This window comes from Aspergillus nomiae, assembly GCF_001204775.2.
Source record: "Aspergillus nomiae NRRL 13137 chromosome Unknown contig00454, whole genome shotgun sequence".
NCBI classification, from domain to species: domain Eukaryota; kingdom Fungi; phylum Ascomycota; class Eurotiomycetes; order Eurotiales; family Aspergillaceae; genus Aspergillus; species Aspergillus nomiae.
In genome coordinates, this window is record NW_015378509.1 from 2876 (window position 1) to 25070 (window position 22195).

The 22195-nt window shown below is 50.4% G+C and overlaps 9 protein-coding genes across 9 annotated transcripts; 6 read left to right on the plus strand and 3 right to left on the minus strand.

Moving 5' to 3' along the window:
- Positions 1 to 1359: 1359 nt before the first annotated feature.
- On the plus strand, positions 1360 to 2493 carry ANOM_010647 (putative aquaporin; the record flags this gene model as incomplete). Its single annotated transcript, XM_015555903.1, has 4 exons — positions 1360 to 1609; positions 1682 to 2236; positions 2292 to 2362; positions 2419 to 2493. 4 exons carry the CDS (start codon positions 1360 to 1362, stop codon positions 2491 to 2493), a joined length of 951 nt encoding a protein of 316 aa, XP_015402313.1.
- A 730-nt stretch (positions 2494 to 3223) lies between these two features.
- On the plus strand, positions 3224 to 4846 carry ANOM_010648 (uncharacterized protein; the record flags this gene model as incomplete). The annotated part of the gene is made up of 2 exons (XM_015555904.1): positions 3224 to 3627; positions 3685 to 4846. The coding sequence occupies 2 exons, from the start codon at positions 3224 to 3226 to the stop codon at positions 4844 to 4846; spliced, it is 1566 nt and encodes a 521-aa protein (XP_015402305.1).
- A 254-nt stretch (positions 4847 to 5100) lies between these two features.
- ANOM_010649 (phytanoyl-CoA dioxygenase family protein) lies at positions 5101 to 5931 on the minus strand (the record flags this gene model as incomplete). The annotated part of the gene is made up of 1 exon (XM_015555905.1): positions 5101 to 5931. One exon carries the CDS (start codon positions 5929 to 5931, stop codon positions 5101 to 5103), a length of 831 nt encoding a protein of 276 aa, XP_015402306.1.
- A 2203-nt stretch (positions 5932 to 8134) lies between these two features.
- Positions 8135 to 9453, plus strand: ANOM_010650 (uncharacterized protein; the record flags this gene model as incomplete). The annotated part of the gene is made up of 5 exons (XM_015555906.1): positions 8135 to 8287; positions 8335 to 8393; positions 8454 to 8499; positions 8551 to 8820; positions 8890 to 9453. The coding sequence occupies 5 exons, from the start codon at positions 8135 to 8137 to the stop codon at positions 9451 to 9453; spliced, it is 1092 nt and encodes a 363-aa protein (XP_015402312.1).
- Positions 9454 to 10352: 899 nt separating this feature from the next.
- ANOM_010651 (uncharacterized protein) lies at positions 10353 to 13186 on the plus strand (the record flags this gene model as incomplete). Its single annotated transcript, XM_015555907.1, has 3 exons — positions 10353 to 12295; positions 12386 to 12499; positions 12547 to 13186. The coding sequence occupies 3 exons, from the start codon at positions 10353 to 10355 to the stop codon at positions 13184 to 13186; spliced, it is 2697 nt and encodes an 898-aa protein (XP_015402307.1).
- Positions 13187 to 14077: 891 nt separating this feature from the next.
- Positions 14078 to 15616, plus strand: ANOM_010652 (uncharacterized protein; the record flags this gene model as incomplete). Its single annotated transcript, XM_015555908.1, has 1 exon — positions 14078 to 15616. The coding sequence occupies one exon, from the start codon at positions 14078 to 14080 to the stop codon at positions 15614 to 15616; it is 1539 nt and encodes a 512-aa protein (XP_015402311.1).
- Positions 15617 to 17596: 1980 nt separating this feature from the next.
- On the plus strand, positions 17597 to 18899 carry ANOM_010653 (polysaccharide lyase family 1 protein; the record flags this gene model as incomplete). The annotated part of the gene is made up of 4 exons (XM_015555909.1): positions 17597 to 17940; positions 17996 to 18121; positions 18181 to 18277; positions 18339 to 18899. The coding sequence occupies 4 exons, from the start codon at positions 17597 to 17599 to the stop codon at positions 18897 to 18899; spliced, it is 1128 nt and encodes a 375-aa protein (XP_015402310.1).
- A 934-nt stretch (positions 18900 to 19833) lies between these two features.
- Positions 19834 to 20606, minus strand: ANOM_010654 (flavin reductase family protein; the record flags this gene model as incomplete). The annotated part of the gene is made up of 2 exons (XM_015555910.1): positions 19834 to 20478; positions 20553 to 20606. 2 exons carry the CDS (start codon positions 20604 to 20606, stop codon positions 19834 to 19836), a joined length of 699 nt encoding a protein of 232 aa, XP_015402309.1.
- A 482-nt stretch (positions 20607 to 21088) lies between these two features.
- Positions 21089 to 22043, minus strand: ANOM_010655 (acyl-CoA thioesterase; the record flags this gene model as incomplete). Its single annotated transcript, XM_015555911.1, has 2 exons — positions 21089 to 21865; positions 21930 to 22043. 2 exons carry the CDS (start codon positions 22041 to 22043, stop codon positions 21089 to 21091), a joined length of 891 nt encoding a protein of 296 aa, XP_015402308.1.
- Positions 22044 to 22195: the final 152 nt, after the last annotated feature.

Genomic DNA, 22195 nt, shown 5'->3' on the forward strand with positions numbered 1-22195 from the left:
AGTTCATTTCACGGCAGAAGAACTTCGGTATATGCAGGAAACGGCGTTATTCTGACACCATATCACTCCACAATCTCTACCAGTCTGCTTATAAGTGCCTTAACTCCGAGCTTCTAAAAGTCCCAGCTCCACCTACGTACGGTCGCAACTAGATATGCCAGATCTGTTCGACATGCAGACGTGCTCAATGAGCCCGAGTAGCCTTAATATCGCAAGGACTGTAGGAAGGGCATTCTGGAATCCGAACATGCATATCCTTCCACCTGGGATGGTTCATAATAGCGCAGCGAAAGCATTTAGGGCCCGCGATCTAGACCAGGTCAACGCTGAGCCCAGATTATTGGCAACCCGAAGATTTCCGATGGGGAACGGATCTCGTGATGCGAAGAGAATGCGAAGGTCCGAAGATCGGTTCAATTTGTTAAATACGGCTATTAATAGTGCTCAGGGAATATTCTGTCCAGTAGAACACTGCCAGCCAGCCCTAAGTGCGACAGAACAGAGTCCGCCTCGTCCAACTAGAAGTATCCATGCTCTACGAACGTAAACAAAGTCACTACGTCCGATTGCCTTGTGCGAGGACGGGGTTAAAAGGTGTTGAACATGTCTACGCCAAAGAAATAGGAGCTTCCTCCTGGTCAAAACGATGAGTTTGCCCCTTCTCCCCGTGGCGAATTCTGGGCCAACGATCGGATGTCGGCTCGCTTAAACTCTGCGGCAAGTGCCGGATCCCGTGCAGATACCAGCCTGTTCGAGGATGGGTTGCATCTCACGCAGAAAGACGTCCAGCGTCCAGACATCTCCCATCGCCAACGTCCTCTCCGCATGGGGGTCGCCTCCCGGGTCAGCAGGGAGCGGAACCAGGCACGATATATGCCAAGGGGCAACGCATTTGAGCCGGGAAAGAGTTTAGACCTCCCTGGTTGCGATTTTACCGAGAGGACCCATATTTTATCTCCTAGCCCTAGTGGAGGACCCGGAGGTGGAATCCAGCTATCGATCTCCTTCCCCGTGTCTGAGTGGCCACTGGGATTTGTTTCGACAAACCATATTTGCAAATCAATTCCAGAACATAGTTAAAACTGCATTCTTATCGTGCAAAGCGGCCCCACACCCATGCAGCGACGTCGGATTGCCGAGTCGTCCATCGCTACGCCATGCATGCAGAGGTGCATTTCCGAGACGACTCGGAGGCTCGACTTGTCCTCTGCCACCGCGTAGTCTCTAACCGAGTCTGACAGAGCTATCTTGTATCTTACTTCCAGAGAATTAAAATGTAGTCTTATCTCCCCCTTGTTCCCTTCCTTCTTATCTTTGAGCCACACCCAGTTGAGTAAGGGTAATTCGATTACTGGCAACATGGTGATGCCCTATCTCCCTGAATACGAGGGGCACGAGCCGCAGACCAAATTGACTCCTGCGGTGGCTCCCTTCGCTGGACGACTGGGAGGGAACCAGGATTTTGTAGTAGATCGCAGTGATCCGCGCAATGATAAGGTCCTGGAGAAGGTGCCAGACGCGGCTCCATGGATGTCGCTGAGCGAAATCTTGGACCTGCGTGGATTTTTGAGTTTGGATCTCTGGAAGTTCGCTTTCCTGGAATGCATTGGTGCGTTGACTGATGATCGTGGGCCCTTGCCGTACTCGTAGTGGACGTTCACTAACTTGGGTCGCATGGCAGCCAGCATGATGAACGTCTTTATCTCAGCATGGGTCACCCTCCATGCGCCCGCCGCCGTCGAAGCCCCAAAAACCGAAGTGGGCATCTACCATACGCTGACCTTCTTTTCGCCCCTGTTCGGCGGGATCACCAATCTCCTGTTGACGCCGTTGCTCATCTATACCTTTGCGCCGTCGAGCGGCGGCCACATTAGTCCCACCATCACTCTAGCCACGTTGTTCGCGCGGATTATCTCGTTCCCTCGGGCGATCCTATACATGGCAGGCCAGACCCTTGGGGGCGCGCTAGCGGGATTCGCCATACACACGGCCTACGGATCCCGGGATTTCACCGTCGGAGGTTGCCATGTGGACACCTCCCTAGTGCCGGTGAACGCCGCCCTCATCATCGAGTTCTTCGCCTGCTTAGTGTTGATCTTCCTCGCGTTTGGCGTGGCCCTGGATCCCCGTCAGGCGAAAATCTTCGGGCATGCCGCAGGGCCTTGGTTGGTTGGTGTCGTACTGGGCGTGGTCTGTTGGGCGACTGCCTTCACGCGGCCGGGTTATATTGGAGCTAGTAAGCTTGACCGGAGAGAACCGTCAGGGAGGGACTGCACTAACGGCTTGATCAGGTCTCAATCCAGCACGTTGCTTTGGCGTTTATGTCGCGTCGGAGTTCCCCGGCTATCATTGGGTTCATTGGGTATGTTCGATTCCGGCGATCATCAAACGGCTTTATACTGACGAGGGCATCTACAGGTGGCTCCTCTCGCTGCGGCTGCAGCTCATGGTCTAGTATATCTCATTGACCCCCTCTGGAGTGATCCCCGTTAAGATGTATAATATGGTTAATAATTTGTATAGAGTAATAACCAGTTGAAGTACATATTTTTTCTCCAGATATGCCTACCACTTCTAGGGTTCGAAGAACGGGGTCTGCGCACGCATTAATTCGAGCTGTGCATGCCGATAGGAAGATTCTCGACCAGCAGATTCGTGATTCATTTTACCACAAACAGTAGTAGTGGCCTCAATTGACATGCAGCCCTTCACCAAATTGCCCGCTGACTGGGTTCTCTACTCAAAAGAGATACAAGTGAGGTGGGCTGCTGAGCTTTTCTAAGCGCCAGTATTCTTTTCCATTTCGTACCATTTTTTTCCTTTCTTGGTAGGTCGAAAGTAAGTACATACTAAGAAACAGGCCCAACGCACAAGTTCGTCCAGGATTCAGAGATCCGCCTAGCCCATGCAAGACATCCCTTGTCTAGCTAGGTGCTTTTTTTAGATTAGAGTCCTTTGCCAAGCATCCGATGGGATCTTTATTCGTCAATCTCAGCATCGCAAGTGGACCCGTTCGAGGCTTGGGGAGAATACGAGTACGAGCTTCAAAGCCACATGGCAGCCTAATCAACAGCGACTTTCTCACCACATATGTCGCTGCTGTAGTGTAACTGCTATGCAACTCACTCAGAATCAAGTACATGAAAGACCATTTGGAAGTTTTACGACGGTTGTTACGGTTGCAGTCGGGAAATAATTCAATCATCCGGAAAGCTGCAACGCCATGTCATCCGCTGAGAACCCGAACATACCAGTTCCCCATCGCCCTTTAGAAAACAACCCACCCAATGACTCTGCTGTGATTCAAAATACCGAGCGATCTCCAGGTTTACTTACGCCAGGGCTCGGAGTAGATACTACGATCGGGCAGAGTCGATATCATGGCTCCACAACTTCCCTAGCCCTGAGCCACTCTGACAAAGGCACCAACGAGGGGAAACGTAGACTACTCATGGTTTACATTCATGGATTCGTTGGATCCGAAGAAAGCTTCCATGATTTTCCCAAACATGTTCATGATCTTTTGACAATATCGTTACGTGAGACCCATGTGGTCTATACGAAGATCTATCCTCGGTATAAGACTCGGGGACCTGTGCATATAGCCCGGGACAATTTTAGCCAATGGTGAGATAGCCGGGCGAGTACAACTGATATTAACTGATCTATACTGAGCATTCCCAGGATTTCGCCCCATGAAGCTCCAGACTTAGATGTTATTCTCTTGGGCCACAGCCTGGGAGGCATCGTCGCCGCAGAGGTTGCACTAATGCCAATACAGTCTGCAACCAGGCTTGTGCCGGACACGAGGCTGAATCATCGGATATTGGGACTGGTCAACTTTGATGTGCCCTTCTTTGGGCTACATCCTCGCGTAGTGACCACTGGAATTGGGAGACTCTTCCGCCACAAACCGGAAGAAACTAGCGACACAACCAATTCAGTTGCATCTATAAATGAGAGTATCTCTAGTCCGGACACTACGTTCAACCCCGCCTTTCAGAATGATGTGAAACTAACGCAATGGAATGGCTGGGATGGCGCATGGCATTTCATTTCGAAGTACTCGCACCACTTATCGAGGTCGATTCTGCAGTATGCTTATTCATATTATGACCACGCTGGGTGTATGAACAACTACCCCGAGCTCTTCAAGAGGCATAAACGACTGATGAAGCTGGAGGCAATCGACGAGTTTAGTCGAGATTCCCAGGCTCAGAGCCGTGGTGCTTCGCGAGTCCGATTCGTAAATTACTTCACCAAGAGTACGGGGACAATAAGGGCAGGTGGAACAGGCAACTCATTTCCAACTCGCATAGTCAGAAATGAGGACCTTCGTAAATACAATTGGCAGGGGAACTTGGAAGATGCAACGAATATACTCGAAATGGATCACAAACCCGGCCATGCTCGGCGGAAATCATCGCCACACGGTTTAGTTGACTCTGCTGGATTGTTGCGGAGAAAGCAGGACATATGTCCTCAATCAAGTAGTGGCCAGCATTCATCCTTGCATTTAGAGTCTTCTGTGAGGACCGTTGTGCAAAGCGCCGTAACGGGTGGCCAAGATGAGAACCCTGAAATGGGCTGTGAGAGGCCTAATCAGTCCCAGGCAGCTCGCCGACAGTTCTGCTACCTTCCGAAAAATATATTCAATGGCAAAGAGCACCTGTGGATTCCAGTGCAGATGGAGGGCATTGACGAGATCACGGCTCATCAGTCAATGTTTCTTCCTCAGCGTACATATTATGACAAACTTGTCGGAGATACAGTAGCGCTGGTCGAAGGCTGGATAAGCGATGACCTGACGAAACGAACTATTTTAGAAGGTGGCTTTTGTAAATAGACGTGCTCTGGGGCTATAGCCAGCCAGTGTTGGATACCCTTATACGATTCACATAGCTTCTTAATCCTGCTCTCTGTGCTATTTTCTCTTTCATACATAAATCCTCCTAGTGTTTCGGCCGTATAATCTCAAAAGTAGACCAGGAATAGGTGTTCCCGCTACGACCTCAAAGATGGCAGTGGTAGGATGGGGATATCAATCTCATTTCTCCAACTTCATAACTACAACATCTACGCGGAACGGAAAGTATATGATCACGGATGGGCAGGAGGAGCAGCACACTCAGCAAAGACATCATTGACTCCTGTCACGACCCCAAGATTGCCGTCCCGATTAACTCCTAGCCATTCCCGGAGCTGAGGACTCAGGGTCTTCTTCGTTTCCTCCGACAGCCCAACACCCCAGTTCACCTGGCCCCTTAGGAAGGGGGCATTGTAGGCCCCGAACAAAAGCGCCCGCTGTTTATCCTCAGTGATATTGCAACCGGACGTGTGCCAGAGGCGCCCGTCCATCACGATGATTGACCCAGCCTTGGCCTCGAATGGCACTAGGAGCTTCCTTGCCTCCTCATCTGAGGGCACCTCCGCCTTCGTCTTCCAACGATGGCTACCGGGGATATACAAAGTGGCGCCGTTCTTGTAGTAAACATCATGCAAACACCAGATCACGTTCAAGCCCCAAGTCGACAACCAAGGATCGGGGCACTGCAGGGAGAGATCGGAGTGTAGGCCCATAGACTTGGATCCGGGCAGTGCAATGTTTGCTGTGAAGTTGGAGACAAGGAAGTTTTGGCCCAATGCGAATTGAACCATCTCCACAGCGACAGGGTGTGAGATTAGCTGGCGGAAAATAGGATCCAGTTCCATCAGGTAGAATATACGGACGTTGCTGGAGTTGGGATCAAGCCAGTCGAGGTAGGTTGGATCGCCTCGTCGTTCACTCTCTTCCTTTGCCTTCCAAAGGCGATCAACAACCTCCTTTGTTTTTTCGACATCGATCACATCAGGGACGACGGCCCATCCGTCCTGCTTGAATTTGGCTTTGGCTTCTGCGAGCTGTTGGGCACTCACTGCACTGGTAGCCATGGCTTGTCCGATAGTAAAGTAGTCCAGGATTTACATGAAAGTAAGCAAAACAATATGTAAGATTTTCCAGGGAAGAGCAATAGCCATGACTGAACTAGTGATGGGTCTTCAGGGTTATTAACAGCGTGGCTATGCATTAAACACAGCATGCATCCAGCTCAAATGCCGAGAGCCCTAACCAATGGTTGTGCCTAAGGATACACTATAAATGTTTCTATTACCGATGAATGGAGCGAGAAAAGGCATCGGGCGTTGAAACCGTGATATCAAAGCTTAAGCTTGGGCGTGTGACACATATGACTGCAGGCATTAGGTGGACCAGCATTTGTAAGGGATGATTGGATGTCTATCGTCTAGTTATCCCAATCAAGCCTCCTCCGAATCCAGGGGTGTGATTAGGCCGATACCCAAAGCTGTCACTTACATGCCAAGTAATTAGAAGCTGGTTTGCGCCTGCCGGACCGTCAGAATACGCCGGGGATCGTTCGGCTTGTGGAGATGACATGCAATAGTAGAGTGAACGGCGTGGCCAGACATTATCTGCTAATTGACCATGGTTTGGGCAACATTACAGCAGAACTTCAGGGAGAGTCGTTGTGTTCAGATCACACAGAGCATGGAGTATGGGATTTCTTTAGGCTCCCCTACTGTTGAAGACACTGCAGTGGACCCCAAGCCTTTACATAACTTAAGTTTAGAGTGTTAACCTTAACCACACTCCGTGACTGGAGGCTGACTATATTTAACACACGTACGTCGCCAAACCATAGGAGCTATTAGGACAACGGTGGCAACCAAGGTTGCGGGGAGAACCTTGAATGACCCTGGAGAGTGGATTCGGTGAAGCTGACCATGGGTTAGTGCATCCTTCTACAATATTCATACGATAGCCGGTGGGCCTCGACGGGTTTGCGGCCTTATCAGACTATATTAAGCGCCACTTTGCCTAGGATCATGATCCTTCCATGCAGTACTTTTGTATGCGGACTAGATGACACTCATGTATTATACAGGTCACAGATTACGGAGTACTGTGGATCGTAAAGATCAATGATGTGGCCACCGACCCGCCTCGGTCTTTCTCCTAGAGCTAGGGTTCATGCTCAAGGGACAATATGCCATTAGAACAACTAGGTTATTGAACAGCGAACCTCTCGGCTAGTATAGTGTTCCAGTATCACCCATACCATCTTCATTGTAATTGTTGTTTTTAACACAATCAAATTGTCCTTGATATGCCACCGAAACGACTGATCCGCTCATTGCCCATTCAAGAAGACGGGACCAGTGGTCGGTTGGCGTAGATGCATGAGTATGCAGATCATCTCCTGCGGAAGCTAGCCAGCCGTTACCCAAACATCTGTGCCGTCTTCTACCGTACGTGCGGCAAACGTCCGAGTCTGCTATCTTTGCACGCCAGGGGAGGCCAGGCGAGGACCGCGAATATCCCGTGTGGACCCTATCTAGGAACCACTCCAATGAGAAGAAACACCAAGTGGGGTTTGTGGATGAAGTTGAGAAAGTCGACAAAACGAATGAAACAAAGACGATCCCCACAGCATCGTTGCTAACGGCAATACTCCTTCGTCCTGTGCTCCATCCCAGAGGCATAGTGCGTCCATACTGACATACAATATCGTGTGCAGAATAATTGACCCGTAGTGAAGGCCATCCTAAAGCATGTAAGCGCCTTAAATCTTGAACTGCGCCGAATTTGTCTCGAACCTCAGGAGCCGTTGTTGGTTCCTTCTTACGCGTCGAAAATCCTTTGATAGTAGACTTTAGAGTATGAAGCTAGAGCGAGAACTCTTTAAGGCTAGTCCTCTCATTAATAGCGTACTCTAGTTGAATGCCTTGGCAGAAGCAAAGTGGGCATGGGGACTACTTACTACCCTATCGGAATAGAGGCAACAAAAACCTCAGTAGGTAAAAGGGGTGAGACTTGACTTCTTTTAAAAAGGAGCATCTACGCGCTAAATTCCATGACAGGACGCTACTGTCAGCCAAACTCGAAAAGCCCCACTTCATCGATGATGTAGTCCTAGCTGGTTCACTCTCCTCTGCGGGATCAAATGCCGACGGGACGTAGGAAATAAGCAGGAAGCAGAGAGAGAGAAAGACGCAACGAGACGCCCATCGTTATTCGACTTTATATCTGCCAGTGCGACTCATGGGGCCTTTCAGGTGATAAGACCATCACGGAATGGGGATCAACGAGAACTTGCAGCCCATGACTTGGGCAGTGTCGATGCCATTCGTAGTCATCACCAGCTTGTCATGTATCCTTCGAATATACTCTCGTCTCTGCCTCTCCAAGTCTTTCGGTGCCGACGACTGGTTTATGGTAGCTGCGAGTGTTGGTTCTCTTCCCTTTCGTTGAAGACTCAGTACTAACAGTGGTAGATAACATGGCTCGTCAACCAGGGCATCTTGGGGCAGATGATTAGGTTTGGAGGAGGAAAGTAAGTTGACCGTTCTTGAGGATAGTTGCTTGTCATACTCACAGACCCTCCGTATAATAGACAGGATAAAGATGTTCCACCCGAAAACTTGCTAAAGATTGTGACGGTAAGTCGGCCATAATGAGCCGTACGTCCCACTCGCTTACCCATCTGAAAGCTTCTCTTCGTCATTGAATTCGTGTATATCTTCTGCCAATGGCTGATCAAGATGTCCTTTTTGACCTTCTATCTTCGAGTATTGAGTATCTCGCCGTTGTACAAAAAGATCGTATATGGAGTGATGGCCTTCACCTCGGCGCAGACCTTGGCTGTTCTGCTTTTTTACGCGCTGCAATGTCTTCCGTTGGATGCCTTCTTCCATCCGGAGGCCCATCCAAATGCGCAGTGTATCCCCACGGCAGTAACGCTGTACTTCCCTGCAAGCATGGTGAGCTGAAACAATATCCGGAAAAGCTGCCGGCTAGGCTCGGAGTTCTGATAGCATCCCACCTCATAGAACGTCTTGACTGATCTCCTCATCTACATTCTGCCAATCTATCCCCTATGGACTCTACAGATGTCTGCACGGCGACGAGTGGGACTGATTGTCTGTTTTACTGTCGGTGGGAGCACAATTCTGGTGTCCCTTCTCCGCTTCATCGTGCTTGTGCAACTGGCCAGCGGCTCCAGGACCTTTTACGTCTACGGCTCCGTTGCGATCGTCACGACAATTGAGCTTTGCACAGCAATCATGACAGCCAACATGCCCTCTCTCCGATCCGTCTGGAGGACACATGTTTCAGGAACCTTGTACGGCTCAAGCGGTCGGAAGCAATCTTCGTACGAACTGGGAACGACTTCAAAAGCCCGCGGAAATAGGAGGATGATCAAAAGCAGCATTGTCCAGAGACTGAAACAAGGCGCTACCAACGTTTCGCACGCAGACTCGGAGGAGGAGCTTTGCCATAATGGTAGGGGAAACATTGTTGTCAGCACTCAGGTCAATGTGAGTAGCGTAGCAGATACCAGTGCTAATAGTCCACGATTACCGGCCTCATACTACAAGCTCAGGTCGACTTAATAACGGTTGACACAATGGTGCTAGTTTGTACGATAGATAGTACAGCTGATTAAAGCCTTGGCTGCATCAATTGTCACGTTGAAAACGCGTAGATGGAAGAGGAACCCAGGGCAGGGCACTGGGGGTCTCGAGGGAAACCGTACCTCTGACCTGCAACAATCCAACTGTTCGGTTCAGCGATCTGCCCTGCATAGTGGGCCCGGTAATCACTGTATCGCCCCTGGAATAGCTCTTGGGAGTGTGTCATCTGCTTGAAAAGCATGGTAAAAAAGTCGACACCTGGTTGGACATAAGTTGCAGCGATAAAAGTTGAATTGATGTAGCCTCAGATACGGCGTCTTGAAGATCAGTTATCGGTTCTCTATGTCTGGAGATTCTTGGTTTTTCAACGGTCGCATTCTTGGTAAGTATGTATTAGGATGCCCATGCTCCGGTGGAGCCATGCCTTTCTCATCCTGCGGTCGCAAGCCCGTGCGGAGAAAAGTGATCGGCGCATGCATCGGTTAATAGGAGTTTGTGGCTATCCGACTGTCAATGCAACCATCTGTCTCCGCACTTTAAAGGAACTTGCTATCCGCTCGAGTTCAAGGAAATCAATCAGATGATGCGAGATTGATCAGGGTTACAGCGAGATGTCTCACTATATCTGCCCCTGAATCCATCGTGTCCACCAATCGGCGAATCTGCATATCAACGGGATGCGAAGCTGAAGTGCGCTTATGCAGGTCGGACACTGGGCAATTTCCCCTCAGGAAAACTACCCTAATTGAACCCAGCCATGATGTCAAGTGCTGCCTAGGGGCGCCTTCAAACCCGTATCGTCAGGGGAAGCATATTTGAATGTGGCGTGCGCGCTGTGAGTGACGGGCGTGAAATGCTTACTCGTCGCCATTTGCGCAATGGGGTTCTTACGCTTCTATACGTCGCTGGCACTGATCTCTGCCTCGGCCTTCCTCGTTCGGGGTCAGAGTGATGATTTAGGCCTCGCGAATGGTTATACCAATCTGAAGACTGACAACTTCGACCTTCGGCTCGTCACGGACGCCCAGATCCTAGCGTCGCTCAAGCCATCCGGATCATCCTTTGACTTCTTACCGTCCGATTACTTGCCGTACCGAGCAGCCAACGGTCAGTACCATATTGGAGACATCACCTTCCGGTATCGCGCGGTGGGGGATAGCGAATGGACTGCCGGTGATTCCTCCCAGACTCGAGCCGTTGTAAAGTCACTCGACGCCGATGCGCTCGCCGCAGCCGATCTAACACCCACGTTGTCTGCCAGCTCTGCTCTACAAATTGTTCGCCAATGGTTGGACGTCGATGGAGACTTAGGACTGAGCTTCACCATCACGAATAAGGGCAATAGTAGCGTAGAAATCGGCAGCCTGGGCTTCCCGATTGAGTCCAACAGTATATTTACAAATCGCACCGCGGACGAAGTCACAGCGCAATGCTCCCTCGTGGACCCGTACATTGGGCTGGATGCCGGCTATCTACAATTCAGTCCAACCTCCGGACAGGGTCCAGCCTTGATTATCACTCCATTGGACAACACGAGCACCCCTTTCGAAGCCTGGCGCAACCTCGAGGAGGTATCTGACCAGTACACCGGGTACGGTAGCCAAACATTTGAAGGGTTCTATGAGTGGCAGACTCATTCAAAGGCATATGCTGAGAAGGAATGGGCCGAGGTGGCTCCCTGGAATGAACCAACCGCGCGCAGTCTCAAACCTGGGGAATCCACCACGGTAGGCCTTCGCTTCTCCGTGGTGAAGGATGGGGTGCGCGGAATTCAAAAAGCTGTCCAGGGGACAAACACTCCATTGACCATAGGAACAGGATATGTCGTTCCCCGCGATCTAACGGCACAGCTGTTCATCTTTCACTCGGCCAATGTCTCCAAGATCGTATCCGACAACAATGCCTTCGACATAGCACGCCCTTCATCCAACCTAGTTTCCCTTTCGCCCACCGAATCAGCCTGGGGAAGGACCAAGATCACCATCTCCTACGCGGACGGAAAAACCCAGACAGTGCACTACTTCATCACGGACACTGCCCCAGACGTGATCTCCAAGTTGGGTGACTTCTCAACCACTGCCATGTGGTTTGACGACGAGAACGACCCCTTTGGTCGGGCACCCTCTGTGATCACGTATGACGCGGCTGCCAAAGCACAAGTGCTTCAAGAGGCGCGAGTTTGGATTGCTGGACTCATGGACGAAGGCGGCGCCATATTTCTTGCTTCCACGATGAAAGAGCACGGCCTTCCCAACGCGGAGGAGGTGGCAAAGCTAGAAGAATTTGCGTCCAAAGTGCTTTTTGGCACCATTCAAAACACCGATTTTACGGTTCGTAAGAGCGTCTTCTACTACGACCCAGATCAACTCCCGAGTTATGAATACAGCAGCAGTATCGACTGGGGAAATTGGTGGTCTTGGAATAAGGAGGCATCATACTCCACCGATCGTGCGTATGACTACATCCACGTTATTGGAGCATATTGGTCATTGTATCGCGTCGGCCGCGACAACCCGACGCTTCTCAAGGTGCACCCGTGGCAGTGGTACCTGGGCCAAGCTTACAATACGACCGTAACGTGTTTTGCGACAAATTCTGCCGGGGACGGCCTGGTTGGTTACTCACGCCTGGGCCTAATGGGAGAAACTGTTGTCGGGGAGCTCCTGGCAGACCTGCAACGTGAAGGATGGACCCAAGAGGCGGACGCGGTAGAGGCCGCCATGAAACTTCGCGCGGAAGCGTGGGACTCGCAGTCGGAGCCCTTTGGAAGTGAAATGGCGTGGGATTGCACGGGTCAGGAGGGCGTTTATTACTGGAGCAAGTAAGTCACTCTTCTCTCTCTGCCTCTTCTTGCGCAGGATTTCCTTGCGGTATCCTCTTGCCCGGAAGCTAACATTGGCGACGAGCAAAGTTATTTCAATCTCACGCAGACCACGACGAAGACCATCAATAGTATCCTGGGTTTGATGCCGACGGTGTCTCATTGGGGCTGGAATGGGAACGCCCGACGTTACTGGGATTTCATGTAGGACTCGGTTCCCCATGTGTCGTTCCACTACTAACATCCTCTAGCTATGCCGGGAAGCTTCAACGGATTGAACGCATGATTCATCACTATGGTTCGAGCCTCAATGCATTGCCCCTTCTCGCTGAGTTTCGACAAAACCCGACCGATACATATCTCCTCCGGGTTGGGTACGGCGGAATCACTGGCCCGTTCAGCAATATCAGGAAGGACGGCTCGATGTACAACGCGTTCCACTCATTTCCCGATACTCTCAAGGGCGACGACTATTCCGGAGACTACGGTCCTAACTTCCTCGGAATGATGCTGGGCGCTGGTACATACATCGTCGATGACCCTGACGTCGGCATCATAGCATACGGTGGCAATCTGTCTGTGGAGAGCGACACAGTGACTGTGCAACCGCGTGATGCCGTCCGGCGACGTGTATATGTTGCGTCAATGGGTGTCTACGTCACGATAAGTGCCGGCCAAATCGAGGAATTCTCATTCTCCGCTGCCCAACCAATCTCGCTGGAATTGAAGCTTGTCGGAGGGTTATCCAATACGACCACAGCGATTGTATGGGTTGAGAATCCTGGCTCAAACGACGCGTACGCAGTCACGACCAACGGGGAGCAGACAAGGGGAGGTGTGGCGGTTGAGCTATCGGGAGGCTCCGTGACCGTCACGGTGGCCAAACAGTAAAGAAGGAGAGATTCTGCTGTGTTGTAAGCCATATAAGGTGACGAAGGGTAGCTTTAGAGAACAATCACACTCGGTAGCCCCAGACTCTCCAATCTATCGCCGCGCCCGTATATTGTGGTTTGTAGCTCTATACTCTCAGCATTGGCCGTGCGATCACAACAATGCATTGGCGTAACGAGTGTGAGCTCTAAGGACGGCGCAACAACGATGGGGAGCTTCTCGCACGCAACGTCCCGTGCCTCTCGGTCACGTTCCGTCCTGCCTGGGGCAACCACGCAATGCACGCCACTACCACAAACAAAAGTCACGCATCAACAAACAAGACATCAAAAGGACCACAATCTCATGGACAAGTATAGGCTTACACTCTTAGACATAGTTCTCCAAGATAGGACTCCCAAGGCAGTGCAATCGATTTGTTACGGTAAGTCCAGACATATGTGAGGGTCCTTCAATAACCAAGTACTCATATATATATCTTGCAGCACATAAACCACATACTCTCGAGGGGAACTTCCTTTGCAGTGTCACGATAACATATATGGATAATAGACCGAAAGACAGCCAGAGTTATTCATTTATTTGATCTTCTTGAATTCTCTCTCTCATGTAACCCTCACTGCTATCACCTTTACTCATATCCCACCCACATGAATGAGAAATCTCTTCGGAATTTTATTGGTGGATCTGGGAAAACCCGAACCCCTAGAGGTGGACATTGAGACTTGCAGGGGTTGTTTCATGGCTCGGTTAGTACCTGGTCCCGTCGGTTAATTTCGCTCTTCTTCCCAGTCCTCCTTGGAGACCATGGGTAGAAGCTGTATAAAGTTTGGAACTAAGTACTGGTCAGCACGTCAGACCAACGGCACGGCCTCTGGCGCCTCACAAACAATGCTTCTGCTGCTGATCAAGTTGGCAATTTGTGCCGCCGCTGTGGCAGCGAAGGTAGATAGCTCTTCACCGTTCTCATTTACTTCCAATGGCAATCCGATCTTGTCCAATGGGTCGTGGTACTCCGGCGATCCTGCCCCGTTCGTCGTCAATGACACGCTCTATATTCTCACGGGACACGACAGCGCGCCTCCGGATGAGAATGCCTTCGTGATGAACCAATGGGGGATGTTCGTCTCATCATCCGCAAAGCCAGATGGGGGTGCGTGGACGTTGTATCCCGACGTCGCGGACCCTCGGGCAGTGTTTGCGTGGGCCGCTCCCGGCAGCGCGTATGCGGCGCAAGTTGTCCAAGGTCATGATAGCCGATTCTACATGTACGCTCCGGTGACCCAGGCCGATAGCACCAATGAAGATGCATTTGCGATCGGCGTGGCCGTCTCGGACTCGCCAACGGGCCCTTTCCAGGATGCTCACCCCTCGGGCCCGATCATCTCCCAGTCGGTTCCACCACCTGGCAATACCATCCAGAATATCGATCCAACCGTACTTGTCGACGATGACGGACATGTGTACATCTACTTCGGAACTTTTGGGCAGCTTCTTGGTTACCGACTGGACCCGGATATGGTTACAGTGACATCGAATGTGACGCAAGTGACCAGCCTGACGGGTTACTTTGAGGCGCCCTGGTTGATGAAGAGGCGGGACGTGTACTACATGTTGTTTGCAGCAAACAATGCTGGGTCTGATTCACCCTGTACACCAACCTCGTATCATGCATGTATAGCCTACGGAACTGCGTCGTCTCCAATGGGCCCCTGGACGTTCCAGGACGTAATTCTCCCGATTGTATCCTCAACTACTTCTCACCCGGGAGCAGTTGAATGGAACGATGAATGGTATCTAGTGTACCACACGGCCGACGCCATTGGAGGAGGTCACTTTCGCCGTAGTGTTGCCTTTGATAAACTCACCTGGGATGATAGCAAAACCCCTGCCAAAATCAATGGTGTGCAACAGACATTCGCGCCCAAACCGCCAGTCCCGCCCACATACAATGTGGCTCCCCAGGCGGTAGCAAGTTCTGTAAACCCAACGCCGATTCAATACTGGGTACAGGCCTTGAACGATGGAATCATTCGAGCGAACCCCTTACCACCAGACTATTGGAGCTCCTACGAGGCAGTAGACTCCCCCCGAACGAGCACGCTCGTTTATTCTTGGAATGAAACGGTCCAGCTTAATGGTACATCTATGGCGTTCTTCGCTGACCATGCTGCTGGAGCTAACGAAGGTGTTGCACCTCCCCAGGAATGGTACATCGAATACAAGGATGGTTCTGGGACATGGCAACGGGCTGCGAACACCTCATCGTATCCCCTGGAAGTGACCGATACGCCCAACGTGATAGCGTTTGAAACGGTGGATACTGTCGCAATCCGCGCAATCTTAGTCGCATCCGGTGCTCAGGGACAATATGCCGGTGTTGGTGTGAAAGAGTGGGAGGCTTTGTCAACCACCCTGCACTCGTATTGAATAGAGGTGGTGGATTTTTGAACAGTAGTGTACATAGTCAGAAGCATACCCCGAAATCTTGACCAGTACTATGATTATCGGAGTCTGGCATGATGCCTTCTACCTTCTCATCATTTACAGGGTAATGCCGTGCTTTACATCCATGTCGAGGCTTGTGGAACAAAGCCGTTTTCGCTGCGCAAGGAGCGATCAATGATACCATCATCTCCTGGTTTTGTTAATTGTGTAAGAGCTCGATGTCAGGATAAGCTTTGTCATCAATGTGTCATATCCCTTAATAAATCCTTCGTAGGCATGTCATTTACGTCTGAAACTCTCATTGGTTGAGTAGCTCCTGTAAAGGCTGCTCGATGATAGTAGTTGCTGTGGAGAACCATTATATACTCAGCCTAATCATACCATATCGATCAGGTACCTAAGTGCCTGTATCAAGAAGAATGAAAACAGGAAAACGAAAAAAAAAAAAAATACTTAGACCAAAACAACCGGAAATTGTGGTCAGTCCATGAGTTTTGTATACCCTCAGCCGCTGCTCCTCGTATAAACATTACTACAATATCCTGGCCCATTTCAGTGGAGCCTTTTGATAATCGGAGGAGATCGGATTACCTCCTCTCGGGATGTATGTTGGAAACTTGGGTCGACCAGCCAATGTACGGAGTAAGGACAAATCGGTAGCGTACTATGCAGGAGGTGCTGTCATAGTTGCGTGGCAGCACACGCTTATACGGGTATCCCCCAATATACTAATACACTCCAAGTGGGCGGTGAGTCTAGAACTCGTCGCTTTTGGAGTCACAGTCAGTAATAGCATCGACATTTTAGACCGTGTTTCATCTAGACATGCGTAACACCCTGTCGGCGGCGTTGGATATGCTGAGAGACCCCCTGGGCTCGTTCAATGAATCACGTCTTCTAGAATGCCTATCTGGTCATACTTCAATGTGGATAGATTGATATCCACGTTAATAAATAACCATAGCAGCGAGAACGGGAGAGTCTGCTCCCACAGGGAGATAACGGGGACGGGCCCGCGCTCCCATTGGAAGAGCGTATATTAAATGGTAGATTAAGCTTAAAAGACCAAGCCCAAGTCAGCTCTATTTCTTGTCAATTTATAAATCATCCCATAGTGGAAATTGCCTTGGTTCCTGCGGGCTTTAAGATGGTGGCTTGGTTGGGGCGGATGTGGACCAGCCCTAAATGGGACCTCACAGCAGCAACAAAAATTCTCCGACAAATATCCACGATCATCGCCAAACTTAACGCTCCGTGGCCATGATCGCTGGCGATTTCCCGGCGAACATGTTTCTGCTATGGCAGAAACCCTCTGAATGACTCGCCCGCAAGAATTGATCGTGATAATCCGCCGCCAGGAGAAGAGATCGAGTCATGAAGGTGGCCAAATTTAATTTACTAGTGCTGGAGCTGCCGCGTCATGCATTTTCCCCTATCGGACAACCTTGGATTCCACCAATGAACCAGCAAAATATGTGCCAGAGAAATACCCATCTACTTGAAACCACCATATCAAACAGTGTGAGCCCCAATGCCGAACCGACATTTTACCGGTTGGCCGTGGTGGAGTTGTTTCACTGATGCTGACGATCACCTACCCAAACCAACGTAGACTCCGGAGGGATCGGCAAGGGCTTCACCATGTATACATTGTACCGTGCCTGGTCCATCCCGACGGTGATTCGTTCATTCATTCATTTCCCTGGCTGTGGAGGCTGTTCGGGATTAACCCTCTATTGTGTACTAATCTCCCCACCCACTGTGAGACTCCCTAACAAGACCGAATCGAAAGCGGTGCTGAAGAAAATCAGGTATAAGAATGAGTTCTGCTGGTCTGAAAGACCTCTGGTTCTCCTTCCCAACGCACGCAATCTCACTTTTGTCATTCTTTGCTTTCCTTTGTCTCTGTTCTTGTCGCTCTTTCTTTAATACCATCTCAAACCCGAACGAAAAACTTCCAGGATGAAGTACGCTGCTGTTCTCACGACCGTTGCCGCCCTCGCCTCCCAGGCCTTGGCCGCTGGTGTCTCGGGCACCGCGGAGGGCTTCGCATCTAGCGCTACCGGTGGTGGCAGTGCCACCGCCGTCTATCCCTCTACTACCGATGAGCTGGTCTCCTATCTCGGTGACGATGAGGCCCGTGTGATCGTTCTGAGCAAGACCTTTGACTTCACCAACACTGAGGGTACCACCACAGGCACTGGTTGCGCTCCCTGGGGTACTGGCTCCGCCTGCCAGGTGGCCATCAACAAGGATGACTGGTGCACCAACTACGAGTCCAGCGCTCCCTCCACCTCTGTGACCTAGTAAGTCTGCTACAAGCATGATACTGGGTGTTAGCGTCTCGCTAATACGCACTAGCGATAACGCCGGCTCTCTTGGTATCACTGTCAACTCGAACAAGTCCCTGGTCGGTGAGGGCACCAAGGGTGTGATTAAGGGCAAGGGTCTCCGTATCGTCAACGGTGTCGAGAACGTCATTATCCAGTATGTTGGCCGCCATGATACTCATACTCGGATGAAGAGCAGATATTGACCGGTTCTAGGAATATTGCCGTCACCGATATCAATCCTAAGTACGTCTGGGGTGGTGACGCCATCACTATCAACCAGGCCGATCTTGTCTGGGTCGACCATGTGACCGTATGCTTTCCTAATATCATGATTTGTGCGGATAGGAACAAAATAACTGATAGCTCTGTAGACTGCTCGCATTGGTCGCCAGCACTACGTCCTCGGAACCGAGGCTGACAACCGCGTCACCCTCTCCAACAACTACATTGATGGAGAGTCTGACTACTCGGCCACCTGCGACGGCCACCACTACTGGAACGTCTACCTGGACGGCTCCAGCGACAAGGTTACTATGAAGGGTAACTACTTCTACAAGACCAGTGGCCGTGCCCCCAAGGTCCAGGGCAACACCTACCTGCATGCTGTCAACAACTACTGGAACGACAACTCCAACCATGCCTTCGAGATCGGCTCCGGGGGCTACGTCCTTGCTGAGGGTAACACCTTTGCCGACGTCACCGCTGCCGTCGAGAGCTCCTCCCTCCAGGGCGAGCTCTTCTCCTCCTCCAGTGATGCCGCCACCTGCAGCTCCTACATCGGCCGCGCCTGCAAGGCCAACTCGTTCACCAACTCCGGTGACCTCTCCGGCTCCACGGTCGACGTTCTTTCCAAGTTCAAGGGCGAGACCGTTGCCACCGCTGACACCGCTAGCACGGCCCCTGCCTCCAACGCTGGTCAGGGCAACCTGTAGGTGGAAACATTTGCTGGCTTCCATATTCCTCAAGGCAGTAGTGGCTTGAAGCTGAAGTAGCAGTGATCGTATTACACAGCAAGGGTTATATGTATTTTACTGTGTAGATTATTGTCTACCTTAGCATAATTTATATTATTGCTCGGAAAGATTCATAGGCACGCAGGGCTATTAGACCTAAGTTTGACTGGGTAGTTGGATGCCTTAAATGAGGCAATTTCAGTCCCACATGAACATGAATCGAAAAGGAAAAGAGAATATCGGTCATGTCGAATATTAGCAATCCCAATATTTAATTACGACCTGCGCTCAGTAATTGGATATATCGCATATTCGGTGTCGTTTCCTTGGCCGGAAATAACATGCAAGTAGGCAAGGGCCGTGTGTCCCTGTTCCATATTTCATCAGGAATGCTGGCAAGCTCTTCATACATTGCTTTCACTGCGGGGTCTGGGATCCTCTTCTCTCCTGGACAAGTAAAGGCATCATCATAATCAAGAGGACTTTTGGGGCAATACTCGGCAAATCCTGGAGCGAATTGACCAAAACAACTTCCATAACACTAACCATTGAATGATTTTGTATGAGTTATAAACGCCTTTTCGGAAGACAAGTGCAAGACGCAAAGGCTTGCGGCTGTGTGCCCTTCATCTATGTTGCCCGCCAGTGGAGTAGCTAAACTGTTGTAGTTTCTTTCCACGGGTCAATCAGGGGATGGGTATATTTCCCTCAGACTCCGTCACTCTGCATGGGAAGACGACACGTAGCAAGGATTCAGCGTTTTGCTTCGTGCTACGCAGTTAGGCCATAATACCGAGCAACCGAGGGATCGAAAAGATGTAGCATCATCGTAAATTGTGATTCTATCTGTTTAGCATCCACTGTGGTAGTCAAAAGTGACTGTGGTAAGCATCCAGTCCAATATTAACAAGTGCTAATTGTTAGAACTCTCTTCATTCTCCTTATTCTTCTGACGATTTCGAGCCGCATTGCCCTCCAAGCCATAGAGAACGTCCGCCGACATATTTGGGATTATCATCTCAAATGTATCTCGAACAACGGTATACTGATAATACCCGCAGCGAGCGATCGGTTGTGTTTTCTTAATATCCAGCAATCCATCCGTGAGCACTTCCTCAGCGATATGAACCCCAATAACCTTTCCAATGACGATATCGACAGTTCCCATGGGTGGATTTCCCGGTAGTCGAATGGTCGTGTGGTACTCGCATTCGAACTTCACGGGCGACTCCTTTACCATTGGAACATCGACGAGTGTTGCCTGCTCCTTGGTGATATTGCACAGTTCAAATTCGTCGGTCCCATAGGGGGTCTGTTGGGCCGAGATATTAACCGCTTCACGCAGATCCCAAGTCGCCAGGTTCCAGACAAACTTCCCGGTTTCTTCAGCGTTCACCACAGTATCCTTCCGCACGCCAGTGGCGGTCTGGTTGGAAGAAAACATAACATACGGCGGATCAAACGTCAGGTTATTGAACTGTGAGTATGGCGCCAGATTGCATTGTCCACTTTTATTTTTGGTGGAAATCCACCCAATGGGACGAGGGATCACGCAGGCCTAGAGTAGAATCCAGGTCAGCCTTGATCACCTCAGTCGATCGCCGACAGGTCAATCACTAGGTATTTCTTTACCTTGAAAGGGTCATGTGGGAGATTATGCTCGGTAACACCAGGTTCGTAAAACATATTTGTGTAATGAAAAAAAAAAAAAATAGGAGGAATATGAAACCGTCGAGTGATCGATTCAGGACAAGGACTGTGTTCTAGGCTGAGGACAACAAGCCATGGTATAGAGATACGATCATGAACGGTTTTTATAGGTGTTATCCCACGAACATTCACGGATAAAACGGCAAAGAAGAACCTCATACTAGTAGTTCCTCAAGCGCCGGCAGTTGCGATACATGGTGGAGTAAATGCTGTATGAATGGATCGTCCTTGGGGCTTCGGGGCGATCGCCGAGCGTCCGAGATCCGAGTGTCCGAGTGCATTCGTCCAGCCACCACGCTTACGTTTCCTGGTCATGACTCGTGAGTTTAGAGAAATAATAATGTGATATTCGCGATGACAGTATGCAAACAACTCCTGGTATATCGCAATAAATCTATGCCCAATCAAACCCCGAAAAGCAAGTTCTATGATACAAACCAAAGGTCTAGTCTATAACTCTATGCGAATCCCGGAAGACCCATCTTGTGAACATAATCCTCCATGAGCTTATCCTCCTGGTCAATGAAGGGCTCGACAATGGTTAATCCCCGATCAACCTCCGCCTTCAGACGGTCCCACTCATCGGACTTGCCATCGGCAGTCTCCGGTCTGTGAACGGCAGTCCCGTTGGCATGTCCATTCTCCACACCCGTCGCGTGCCCGTTGGCTGCCCTCGTGTCGAGCAGAGGAGTGTATCCCGCCGCTTCGAACGCATCCTTCGGAGGAACCGTGTACCGACCCTTCTTGAGCACATATTTACTGATCGACACCGCCAGCAGTCTCTTTTGCTGGACCTCGCTATTGTCCTGGCCCTTCTTCGACGATCCCTTGCCCGGCTTGAGGAAGTAGGTGATGATGTAGATCCACTTCTGGTCGAAACTGGCAACATGCGACTTCACCTCATACTTCATGTAGGCCGGAATCTCTCTCTTGAAGTTGGTGTAGACGCTACCAAGGATAAATCCCAGCGGACCCTTCTTTCCTTCCGACTTCAGATTCTTCTCCAAGAGCGCGGCCCCTTTCACCACAATACTCGACATCAGAGCGGTTCGGGAGACATCGAGATCGGAGAAATAGGTAGAGTTGGACTTGTGCATGTTGAAATCGAGTTCCATGATAGGCGCGCGGGAGAAGATGCTAACGGGTTTCAGGATCTCGGTCGACGGGCGCGGGGGTTGTTCGACAGCTGGGGTGATGAGGTAGCCATGTTTGAAGAAGTAGCGGTACACCCGGATCTAGCGCGTGGTCAGTGGACTCGGTTCAATCCCGACAACTGTTCGCAAAGAATGGGATACATACATGCCATACAATGGGTAGCGTCTTCAGGTTCAGCAAGGCGAAGAAGATAGCTGCGGCTTTCCAGAAGCCGACGGACTGCCAAAGGGAGGAAAGAAAGGATTGTACGGCCTCCATGAGGAACAAATTAAACTATCACAATATTAATAAAAACAAAATCCATATATATATATATATATGAATAAAGAAGAAGCGCCGCAGGGAAAGGTAGCGCCGTCTATAAATTATATGCAATCTAGGTCTAGCTTCAAGGGTTCCAGAAAATGAAA